Source organism: Carlito syrichta, unplaced genomic scaffold (genome assembly GCF_000164805.1).
Source record: "Carlito syrichta isolate Samal-C Ts95f unplaced genomic scaffold, Tarsius_syrichta-2.0.1 Scaffold313210, whole genome shotgun sequence".
NCBI classification, from domain to species: domain Eukaryota; kingdom Metazoa; phylum Chordata; class Mammalia; order Primates; family Tarsiidae; genus Carlito; species Carlito syrichta.
In genome coordinates this window covers 181817-194500 of record NW_007257306.1, presented here as the reverse complement: position 1 = coordinate 194500, position 12684 = coordinate 181817, and the positions used below count along the sequence as shown (strand labels likewise).

At 45.2% G+C, this 12684-nt stretch overlaps 1 protein-coding gene across 1 annotated transcript in view; it reads right to left on the bottom strand.

Annotated features, from left to right (window-relative positions):
• Positions 1-12684, bottom strand: part of LOC103272774 (exostosin-2-like) — a 103274-nt gene that overhangs the window by 66706 nt on the left and 23884 nt on the right. The window contains exons 6-7 of the mRNA XM_008070244.2: positions 4717-4912; positions 2490-2629 (exon numbers count right to left, since the gene is read on the bottom strand). Coding sequence (XP_008068435.2) covers positions 2490-2629; positions 4717-4912 — 336 coding nt within the window. The remainder of the gene's footprint in view (positions 1-2489; positions 2630-4716; positions 4913-12684) is intronic.

Genomic DNA, 12684 nt, shown 5'->3' with positions numbered 1-12684 from the left:
GAGACGTTGACGACGGAGAAGCTGAGGGAAGGGAGGAGAGGGCAGAGCCCATGGGATTTGCTAACAGATGAAATATGGTGGGTAAGAGACAGACGGGACTCGACAATCACTTTTCCTCTATGACACGCAGCAGAGTTTATCATCACATTTGTATAAATTAATTTATTAAAATCTCCACCTCACTTCCACCAGCGATGCCAGGGACGAAGAGCGTGCCTGGCTCCCCTCACCAGCATGTCCCCGGCACCTGGAATGCTACTGCCCAGCACACAATTAGCACATAATGGACACGTGCAAACAAGCAAATGACTTCTACTGTGCAGATAGGAAAGCTGAGGCTCAGAGAGATCAGATCCTTTGTCAAGATCACAAAGCAAGCCAGCCAGCAACAGAGCTTGTTATCTGAACCCAGGCCTGAGGACTTCAGTTCCGGGGTTCTCTGACCCATAATCACCACTACCCAAGCAGATCTAGACCGTCACAGAAACCTCCCTTCAGGTGAGACCAGGTGCATTCAGGGCATATCCTTTCAGACTTGCTTAGAGGTACCGCTTCTGGGAAGCCTCTCCAATCGCCCTGCCAACAATGGTGTGTGTCTCCCTCTTCCTCTCCTTGGGGTATCCCTTCCAGTCAAGGCTGCATCCCATCACAGGAAGTGGTCCCTGCTGGCTGGTTTCTCTATCTTCCACCACCATGAGCTTCCTAGAGGAATGGTTTGGCCTTGGTCATCTTTATTTCCCTCTATCCTGTCTGTCAACAGAAGATGCTCAGGAAATGTTCTCACAGGGAGAGGAATGCTGGAAATGACTTACCACTTTTTTTTTTTTTTTTTTTTTGAGTTGGAGTCTCACTCAGTCGCGGCTGGAGCATAATGGCACACTCATGGCCACCCAGCATCGACCTGCTGGACTCCAGCGATCCTTCTGCCTCAGCCTTCCAAGTAGTCCGAGAAACTACAGGTGTGTGCTACCACACCTGGCTAATTTTTTATTTATTGTAGAGACGAAGTCTCGCCAAGTTGCCTGGTCTGGTCTCAAACCTGCGGGCTCAGGCAATTCACTTGCCTCGGCCTACCAAAGTGCTGGGATTACAGGCTTAGCCACTGAGTCCAACCTGGCTCATCACTTCTAAGACGGAAAGAGTAACCACTCCTTTTCCAGGTGGAGGCAGGCTTCCCCTTCTCACAGGCCCTGTGCATGCATCAGCTATGGCATTTGCCACGGAAGATTGTAATTGTGAGTTTGTCTTCACTCCCTAGAGTCTACGCATCTCAGAAACAGAGACTCCATGTGATTACAACAGGCTTTCCAAGCAATGTGAGATGAACGAGTGACTTGGTGCTATGTAAATTGTTCGGATACCTGTGGTGATCAGACTTGGACAGAAATATCAAAAAAGTTGGGGGAGGAGAAAGTAATCTAGCACTGAGACAAGGACAAGACTGAGAGATGAATACAAATTAATTTTCAGTACTCTTCAACCTCCAAAGTCTTGGGAACACTAAACACAAGAATAGAGGGCTATTCTGTTCATTACAGTACTAACAGCCAGCACCAAGCAGAATCTGGTTCCAACCATATACTGGGAATGTTTCTAAGCTTTCATCCACGTGGAAGCTCTCCACTCCAGCTAGTACCTTATGCAACTTCAACGGAGACTCTACACCAGTAGTCCTCACTGTGGCTATGAAAAAAAAATTATCTTGGAGCCACTGGGCACGGTGGCTCACGCCTGTAATCCCAGCACTTTGGGAGTCAAGACAGGAGGATAGCCTGAACCAAGGAGTTTGAGACCAGCCTGGGCAATATAGTGAGCCCTCTTCTATACAAAGAATAAAAAAATTAGCTGGGAGTGGTGGTATGCACTGATAGTCCCAGCTACTCGGGAGGCTGAGGCAGGAGAACTGCTTGAGCCCAGGAGTTCAAGGCAGCCATGAGCAATGATCATGCCACTGCCCTCCAGCCTGGGTGACAGGGTGAGACCCCCCAACTCAAAAACAATAAAAACTAAAAGTAAAGAATTACGTAGGAGCTTTAAAATTCACACTCCCTGGATATAAAGCCAGGCATTTTTTAAAGCTCCCAGCTGAGTCTCCTCTGCGGTCATGGTTGAAAAGCACTGCTCTAGGCTAGGAGTTGGTAACCATTTTCGGTGAAGGGCCACAGAGTAACTAACACCTTAGGCTTCGTAGGCCACACAGTCTCTGCTGTGATGACTCAACCCTGCCAATGGGGCAGGACAATAGCCAGACAATATGTAAATGAAGGGGCATGGCTATTTCAATAAAACTTGATCCACCCAAACAGCCAGTCAACAAATCTGGCCCATAAGCCTCAGTATGTGAACTGTTCTAGGCCAGTGTACTAACTCTCCTGATGGAAAATAGAGCAACACAGTCCAAGGTAGTGGTTCTCAAACCTAGGCAGACACTACAATACCTGACACACACAGAACCACCAGTCTAGAGTTTACCAGAAGGTGATACCCACCTCTTCCAGTCAAGAACTTCAGAGAAAGGCAAAATATAGGAGTCTGCAACAACCACTGGGACACAGCCAGCCTGTAACACATCGCTCAAAACCGCCTGGCCCAGCCGAGCTCCACGAAGGACCACACAGAAGGTCGCCTCCTGCAGGAAGACAAGAGGTAGGAGATGGCAAAACGGTTGCTGGAGACCATAAAGTTCTCCCAAGGGTTGACTGATACAAAATTGAAGCATCTTGACACAAAAACGCCAAGACAGTGGTTCCTTCACACCTGTAAGACTCGAAAAGTTTCACTGGCTGCAATGTTTTGTATTTCCACTGACCAGTGTTACTCCAATGCCACCACTGCTTGCATTCTGAAAACATTCAAAACCAATGTCAAAGTCTTGCCCCGGGCATTCAACATGAGACTTCCTGCAGCCGGTTTCCTCTGTCCTCGCGTACTATGTAAACACATCGTGGCACACTGTCTGAACGTTGCTTACATTACTTACCTCAGCCTACCTTGTAAGGAAATTGTTTTGTCTGGGAATTTTAGGCTCTCTAGTGGACCCCCTAAAGGGGAAGCATCAAGTCTCTTCCCACCTTTCTACTCCCCACAGCATCTAGCATGTGCTTGGTGTACAGAGGTTCATTTCATGAGCCAATACCTTTGAAAAGACTGACATGTTTAATTTAGAAGCAGTAAATTTTTTTTTTTTTGAGTTGGAGTCTCACTCTGTCGCCCAGACTGGAGTGCAGTGGCCGCTCCCGGCCACCGCAGCCTCGACCTGCTGGGCTCCGGTGATCCTTCCACCTCAGCCTTCCAAGTAGCCAGAATTACAGGCATGCGCTACCACGCCCGGCTGATTTTTTGATTTATTGTAGAGATGAGGTCTCGCTGCCCAGGCGGGACTCAAACCTGTGGGCTCAGGCAATCCACTCACCTCAGCCTCCCAAAGGTACGGGATTACAGGCTGAGCCACCGAGCCCAGCACAGGAAGCAGTAAATTTAACAAAAGCAAAAATCTCAAATGATTTCTTACTCATTCACCCCATTCGGCCCCCTCAATGTGAAAAATACTTGGGAAGGAGAGATGTGCCAGAGAAGAAACAGTTGCAACAGGTAGACCAAAATAAGGAGAGACCTTAATTCTCTAACACTCGGCTTCTCCCAGTTTTTGCCTCTTCGGAAGGTGAAAACGACAACAAAAAACTACTGTCTAATCTTTAAGAGAAAAGGAAAGCTCAGAAAAAATATCAAGAAACTCAAGATTTCAAACTCCTCCAGGGACAAATGAGAAAGGCAGCAAGAGTGGAGGCAGACGGGCCGCCAGGCACATTCTGCCTGACCTCAGAAGTCGGCGTCCAGATGGGACACACGTGCTGATAGCCATTTTTCCGGTCTAGACAAAGGTTACTAGAAATACTCCTGCTCATATCACCACTGTTATCAGTCAGACATTCCAGAGGGAGATGCGGCACTTTTTGAGAGAAAAGTATTCTAACAATCTCAGATGGGCCAGTTCTCTGGAGGTCCAAAAACAAAAAACAAAAAAAATCACACCAGCTCCTCGATACACCTCCTTGAACTACCCTGGCTGCTTTTTAAATATTTAAGTGAACAAAGCTCCATTTCTCGTTCCCATCCCCCATCCACTTGGAATGCCAACTATCCTGCTTATAAGACATCCCCAGAGGGACTGCAGTGCCTAAAGTTATGAAAGCCACCCTTCTCATGATGTAAATAAAGGACATGCTACTGGTGGGACATGCAAAGGGTGGCAAGAACACCCAAAACCAAGAAAACAAAACAACCGAAAGCTCTCCACTCCCAGGAAAGCTGCCTATGGCCTTGGAGGCCAGCATGGTCCCAGGATACAAGCTGGCACCTTAAAGAACATTTCTCTGGACTGGTTTATAAATACAGGGGTAAAAGCAAGATATATGTGCCTACTTTGTGCAGCGTCTTAGCAAATCTGCTGGATTTGCATTTTTGGAGTATAATGACTATTTGAAAGGCTTATGAACTCTCTCAGACTAAGCAGCTTTGCATGAGTACACGACAGCAGACATCCAGGCACCCGAAGGTCTGAGTGTCCAGGGAAGAGTGATGCTACATTTTTTCCCCCACTGGGTTACTCTAGCTGCATGTGAAAAACAACTTGGGTTTGCCGGAGTCAGTTTTACCCTGCAAAAGCGACCTTCACTGAGCCTTCACTGAGCCTTGAGAATGACGAGTGACACTCACCTGCAGCACTTGGGGGTAATCGAAGACCTGGTGTTGATGGCAACGCTTGCGGACAGAAAGGACACCCTCTGAAAGGTTGGTGCATTTATCCAGTACTAACACCGACTCGCCATGTTTGGCCTGGAGGGCTTCTAGGTCCTCTCTGTACTCAGGATGGAGACCTGTCTGCGAGGACAGGAGGAAGTGTCGCCGTGGACTGCAAGGGAAAAAAACGAATATTGGAAAACTGCAGCGGTTCGCTGGCTGAGGTAAGGTAAACATCAACATTAAACTACGGCAGCAAGTGTTTCCTCATCACTCTTCACATCCACTGGTTTTTTTGTGTGCAAATTATCTTCTGTAGCATTATAAATATTTAAAATATCACATGCTGTAAGACAGTGAGGTGTGACTCATTCAAATGCTGAAATACTATGCAGGTCATAACAAATCTTACTTAGGAACAATTCTCACTGTTGTAAGGAAATGCACATAACATGCCAAGCTCAGAGAGCATGCTATAAACACAAATACATTTGATTATGTCTGGAGAGAGAAATTGGTTAAGTCTATCGATTATCTGGAAAGAACCAAAACATCCTCGTGAGTTCTAGCTGTGTCTCTGATCTGAAAGGAACTGAAGGCTGGCTGCGACTTTCAAACAGAGACAGCAGGAGCTTGATGGCCAGCTCAGGCATCCAACCCAAGAGCTGCAGGAATGATGCTCTGGTTGCTAAACAGCTTCCGGACACTATTGAGAGGCTCTAAGAAAGTCCTCGTCACCAAGGCCACAGAAATGGGAGGAAGACCTAACTGGTAGTTGAAAACAAGAAGGGGAAATACTGTCTAACAAGCACTCTCTAACTGAGAAGGCCATCTTCCCTTGAAGAGCAAAGCATGGAGACAACAGTCTTGGCATCTGGATGGTAAGGGTGTGTAAAGGCAGACAGAGGGCAGAAAGGATTCCTAAGCATCTATGTCATGCAGGTCTCCATAAGGGACAGAAAAGGGAATACAAAGTCAGCAAGCCTGAAGAAGAGAGGAAGATTCTGGAGAGGCCAGATGACAAGGCAAGACTGAAAGGCAAGCCTCCCCAAAGCAGAGGGTATAGAGCATAGAGGCTACACAGACTGCACATCCCACATCCGAAAATCTGGAATCCAAAATCCAAAGTTTTTTGGGTACCACACGACACTCAAAGGAAATGCTCATTGGAGCATTTTGGATTTCGATTTTTTCTGATTCGGCATGCTCAACCAGGAGAATAATGCAAATACTCCAGAATCCAAAAATATCCAAAATCCAAAAGCTTCTGTCCCAAGAATTTCAGTTAAGGAAGAGTCAACCTGTATAGGCTGAGGGACCACTAGAAATCACCATTACAGTGAAGACTCGTGTAGAGCAGGCTCCAGGAAGAAAGGAAACACTCAGGAGACCTAGACGCAGTATTCAAATCCAGGTCAAACTGGTACCGGCCAAGGAAAACACTAGGGCTATGTAAGTCATCGGCCATGCTGCCAGGCAAGTTAAGATGAGGTCCGAAGGACCAAAGACCCATAGTCTTCCCGTCTGGTTTGTTTTGTTTTGTTTTTTTAAGAAAGGAAGGGTGATGGTTACTTTTCCTTAGTTGCTTAGACTTATTTGGAGGCTCTAGCTGGGGCCCACCTTATGGCAGCCTGGGGACCACCCATGGCCAAAGAGCAACCACTCTAACTGAGAAGGCCATCTTTTCTTGAAGAGCATAAGCTTCAGGTCCCAAACTCAAAAAGCACTGAGTGAGGAACACCGCCTCACCAGCCAGAGAGCAGGGCAACGCGCTCCGCACCCAGGTAGCTGGTCAGTCCCCAGGATCACTGCTTCTGGTGATGTCCTTACTCAGCTGAACTAAGAGCAAAAGGGTATTTTCCCACATCACAGTTAAGAAAACAAAGAACTGGCAGGTTTCCAGAATTTACTGTCCTACAGCAATGAGCCTCAAGGCCATATACATTTAAACTAATTAAAATTAAGTAAAATTAGAAGTTCTGTTTCTTCATCACACTAGCCCACTTCCAGTGCCCAGCAGCCCATGTGGCTAGTGACCACCTGACATGAGACCGCATCTTCACTGCAAAAGTTCCACTGGGTGGCCCTGCCCCAGGAGGTGGCCAAGACCCAGAGGCCAAGGAAAGGGTGGTGGAAATAAGAACCACACAGAACAGCAGCCCAGCAGGGACATGGTTTAGATCAGCTGTACAGACAGCTTCCTTTTTCCTGGTGAATTTTCTCCTGAATTACAATCCATGGAACAGAATGTTGGATATTTATGGCCAAGAGTATTCTAGATACTGAAAAAGACTTTGGATTCTACTCCCAGCTCTGAGCAACAGTTTATCTTCTGTAAAAGTATTAGTTTTCAGAAGGATGAATCAGAAACAGCACCTTAACAATTAAAGCTATTCAAAAATGAAATGGACTATCTTGTGAGGTGTGAGTTTTTCAGTATAAATCAGAAAACTTTTTATTAAGTTGTTATAATAAAAAGTCATGCATAAAGTTTGAGCTAGACGGTTCCCAAAGTTCTCTTCAATTCATAAGATCCTGGTTCTATGATGGATCTCATGGATGTTCCTGGAGTCTTTCTGCTTGAGAAGAGCTGACAGCACAAAGCTTGAGCTCCACACTGCCCAGAGTAAGAATAAACATGTGGGCATCCAAGAGGGGTAAGAGGGTGTCTGTGGGGTGGGGAGGTGCAGAGTGCTGGAGTCTCAGAGGGAAGAGGAGTCTCTGCATGGCAGGTGCAGGGAAGAGTGGGCACACCTGGAATGCCAAAGCCCTAGTGGGGTGGGGGCTTCTACTTGAGGAACGAGCAGGGAAGTGGCACAGGCTATCAGAGTCCTAAGGAGGGAGGAAGGCTTCTGCGCTGGGGGCAGGGGTATAGGGCAGCTGTGGCAACCGAGCACGGGATACTGGAGACCAAGCAAGGTTAGGAGAACATCTGAGCAACCCAGAACAGAGTGTTCGCGCCTGAGAGCCTCAGTTGTGAGGAGGAGAAAGCAATGGTAGCATCATCCCAGTATCACAGCCCAAGAAGTGCGAGGAGGGTATTTATGCTGGGGGGTTGGGGGGGACAGCAGCGGAGCACAACACGTTCTCATATGTATGAGAAGTCTGATCAAATAAGAAATGATACTGAGGATAATGAAAGCCAGATTTCTCACGGTCAGAGAAGGGAGTTACAAATCTGGAAAGAGAGAAAACCAGAACACCCTGCAGAGCTAGATGGAACTGGAGATAGTGAAACAAATGCTAGGCTTTCAATATGCATAAATAGGCAGATATCTATCTGTACAGATACAGAAATCAATACAGATGTTAATGTGTGTGCTCAAAGAAACTCTGAATAAAGACAGCCTCTGGGTTAGATTTCACTGTTAAGAAATAAAGTTCTGGCTGGGCTCAGTGGCTCAGCCTGGAATCCCAGCACTTTGGGAGGCCGAGGTGAGTGGATTGCCTGAGCCCGTGGGTTCGAGACCAGTCTGGGCAACTTGGCAAGACCGCATCTCTACAATAAATCAAAAGCATTAGCTGGGTGCAGGAGCACGCGCCTATAGTTCTGGCTACTTGAAAGGCTGAGGCGGAAGGATCGGCAGAGCCCAGCAGGTTGATGCTGGGGTGGCTGTGAGCATGCCACTGGGGTGGCTGTGAGCATGCCACTGCACTCCAGCCTAGGCAACGAAGTGAGACTCCAACTCAAAATTAAATAAATAAACTTCTAGTTTAGGCATTCAGTTACCAGGATCACCGGGTCCTACTTGACAACTGCTCCACTTCAATGTAAACGTGCAGATGTGATCTAGAAAGCTCTCCCTGCTGCATGCTGGCTGTCCTTGGCCTGACGGCAGTTGATGGAGTAGGCCCATTTCAGTTTTAAGCAAACAAGACTTTAAGGTGAATCTGCTTTTCTTTAAAAGACTACAATGACTAGCAACAGCTTTCATGTCTCCTCCCAGCAGTGCTGATAGCTAAGTTTAGGCAAAACCATGCTGAGAACTTGAAGTCTCCCTCAACAGTAACGGTTGTAAACTCCCAAGTTAGTTCCTTCTAGAAGGAAAATGACAAGAATTCCAGCTGAGGCCAACACAGCTTTGAGAAGCAGCTATGAATAGCAACGATCGTCAGCTGCCCATTGAGAAAATACAGAGATAGATTTAAAATACAAATGAAAACAAAGCACTTGATATTCTTGTGTAGCCTTCAAGAGATGTGGGAATTCCCTTAAACCACAACTCTCACAAAGAGCAGCAAGCCCAAATCGCCGCCAAGAGGTAGCCCACCCTGCCTTCTCCAAAGCCCCTGAAAGGGCGATGAGCTTGAAATCTGTCTCTACTTTTTTGTTTGTTTTTGGTCGTTTTTTAAGGGGGGTTGGGGGACTATTCTTTTAAAAAAGTAACTGGCTCAACCTGTAATCCCGCGCCTTTGGGAGGCTGAGATGAGTGGATTGCCTGAGCCCGCGGGTTCGAGACCCACCTGGGCAGCGAGACCTCATCTCTACAATAAATCAAAAAATTAGCCGGGTGTGGTAGCGCGCGCCTGTAATTCGGCTACTCGGAAGGCTGAGGTGGAAGGATCGCCGGAGCCCAGCAGGTCGAGGCTGCGGTGGCCGGGAGCGGCCACTGCACTCCAGTCTGGGCGACAGAGTGAGACTCAAAAAAAAAAAAAAAAAAAAAAAGTAACACAACCACTGTAGGGACCAACTGCAGCCTGGCAGAGAACTGGAGAGCGTGGGCCCCAGCTGAGTTGCAAAAATTCACCCACTGGCCAGCAGAGGGAGGACCATGGCCTACGCATCCTCGACCTTTCTGTGCTACCCTACAGGCAAACTGGGTACTCTTACCGGGCTATTGAACCACAACTTCAGAAACTAACTAAAATCTCCAAGAATCTAAAGATCTTAATTTCAGTCATTATAAGTAAAAAGTAGAGAGATTAGATTACTAGGAAAATGTCACCAATGTAACAGTTGAACAGGAAAAGGAATTTCAAACATTCAGAAAAGGAATTTTACTGTTCAGAGTGGTTTGTTCTCCTTTGTTCTGTTTTCACTAAATCTTTTCTTTTTAGTGTTTTCTTCCCTGGATTAAATCTGAAGAGAACTAAGAGTCCTAAACCAACGTGAGAGTTAGGTTATTTTAGAGAGTTTAGAAAGTAGAGACAGAGTGGTCTCAAAAAGGCGTACTTGAGGAAGAGTCCCAGGGCAGCCAAGACAGACCCATCCTCACGTGCTCACTCTCTGCCCCACCCGGAGTTTCTCCACTGCAGCACTGCTAACATGTGGACCCAATAATTCTTTGTTGTAAGGGATTGCCCTGTGAAGGAAAGAGTGAACACAAACAGGCTGACTGCTGTCCTTTGAAAGCTTGCTTACAAATTGGGTTCTTGGCTGGCATCTAAAAGTCTGGATTTGGGGAGGGTCCTCATCATCTCCAGAACTAAATGCGGCTCATTGAGGTCAAACTGCTTGCACAAACAACATAATTTATGCTGAACACATGCTTTCCTTCTGGGCATCTGGAAGTCTGGCATATGCCAGGCTTTCAAAGCCCTGGGTGCTGAGTCTCTGACAAGCTTCCCTGGTTGACATTTCACAAGTGTTGTCACAACTTGTTGCTGGGGGAACTAAGCATGTTTTGTGTGACTCCACTGGAAGAGGACACTTGGAAGCTTATGCCTGGACTCTCTGGGCCTCATTTATTGAACCTTTTGCCCCTGCTGACTATGCTTTTCATCCTTGTGCTGTAAAAAGTCACAGCCATGAGTGCAATTATATGCTGAGTCCTGTGTGTCCCCCTGGAAAACTACAGAAACAAGAGGTAGTCTTGGGGACCTCCTGACACATCCCTGCTTTCACGACAGTCAAAAATGTCTATGTATTGCCAAATGTTCTCTGAGGGACAAAATCACTCCCCTTCTCCTGTTGAGAACCACCAGTCTAGCCCAATAGTTGGTCCAAATAATACTTCAATAAAGGTTCAACTTCAAGTGAAATGAACTGGATTAAGTAACTTCCAGGACGACCTCAGGAAAAAAAGGGGTCAAAAAAATTTTCTTAATCACATAACTGATATAAGTGTTCACAGAAGCAGCAAGCAGAGGAATAATTCTTTATTTATCACTGTCATTTATACCTTGTGTCACAAAAGCATGCCAAGTCAAGATCCTAGGCATGAGACAGAAACTTATACCACCCCAAAGGGTACCAGCTGGGCTCACACAGATCCCTCTTTCCCAATTTATGAAAATCTAATCTCAAAACAGAGCCCTGAACTATATTAGTTTCTCAGTCTATGAGTTCTGTATAAGAATTATTTTTGTAACCGGATTCGGTGGCTCAGCCTGTAATCCGGCGCCTTGGGAGGCTGAGGTGAGTGGATTGCCTGAGCCCATGGATTCGAGACCCGCTTGGGCAACTTGGTGAGACCTCATCTCTACGATAAATCAAAAAATTAGCCGGGTGTGGTAGCGTGCGCCTGTAGTTCCAGCTACTTGGAAGGCTGAGGCGGAAGGATCGCCGGAGCCCAGCAGGTCGAGGCTGCGGTGGCCGGGAGTGGCCACTGCACTCCAGTCTGGGCGACTGAGTGAGACTTCAACTCAAAACAAAAAACAAACAAAAACCAAACAAGAATTATTTTTGTATTTTCATTTTATAATAAGCAAAAAAATTAGTGCAGGCATATTTTGGCTCATATTTAGTGATGAATATTGCCAAAAAAGTTAATGTCCAAGTTTATATTAGTGGGCTAATGAGATGAGAGGAAGATTTAAATGTAAATCATATAAAACAAGTATAGTAAAATGCAAATCAAATCTAGGTGGGGGTATACATATATTCATTTTGCTGTCTACCTAAAAATTTTCATAATAAGTTGTTGGGAAAAAATACCATATGAAGATAAATAATGTCACAATTATTATATAAAGTGAAGCTTCCTAGTCATTCAAATAGAAAACGTGATAAGGAAAAGTACATCATCACCCAGCATGCAACAGTACCAGCACGCCAAACCCAACAAACCTGTAATGATCTCCATATTCACCTTAAAGTTACAATTCTATTTCAAAGAAACAGCCTCCACTATCACATAAATTATATTAATCTCCATGTTAATAGTTTTGTAGATGTATTTTCATTTAACTTATAAATTTATTTTAGTTTGGTAGTTATATAAGCACAAGGAATCTAGATTTTTTAAATTTATATTTACTCAAGTTACATTTCAACAAAAAAATTCATTAAAATGCAAGGGATCTTGACTAGTCAGAAAAACTTTGAAGAAGAACATAGATGGAAGACTCACATTTACTTATTTCAAAACTTAATACAAACCTACAGTAGTCAAGACAGTGTCGTACTGGCATAAGGACAGACATACAGACCAATGGATTCAAACTGAGAATCCAAAAATAAACCCATATTATCTATGGTCAATTAGTTTTCAACAAGGTTACCAACACCATTCAATAGTCTTTCTAAATAGTGCTAGCTGAGACAACTTGATATTCACAAGCAAATGAATGAAGTTGGACCCCTACCTTAAACTACATACAAAAATTAACTCAACATGAACTACAAACCTAAATTAAGAGCTAAAACTATAAAACTCACAGAAGAAAACATAAGTGTAAAACTTCATAGCTTGAGATTAGGCAATGGTTTCTTAAATATGTCACCAAAATGCAAACAACCAAAGGAAAAACAGATAAATTTGACTTCAAAATGGAGAACTTTTGTGTATCAAAGAGCACTATCAAGAAAATGAAAAGCAACCTACAGAATGGGAGAAAGTTTCTGCAAATCATATATCTGATGAAGGTCTAACATCTGGAATATACAAGGAATTTTTATAGCTCTACAACAAAATGACAACTCAATTTAAACATTGGGTAAATGAGCCGGGCTCAGTGGTTCAGCCTGTAATCCCGCACCTTTGGGAGGCTGAGGTGAGTGGA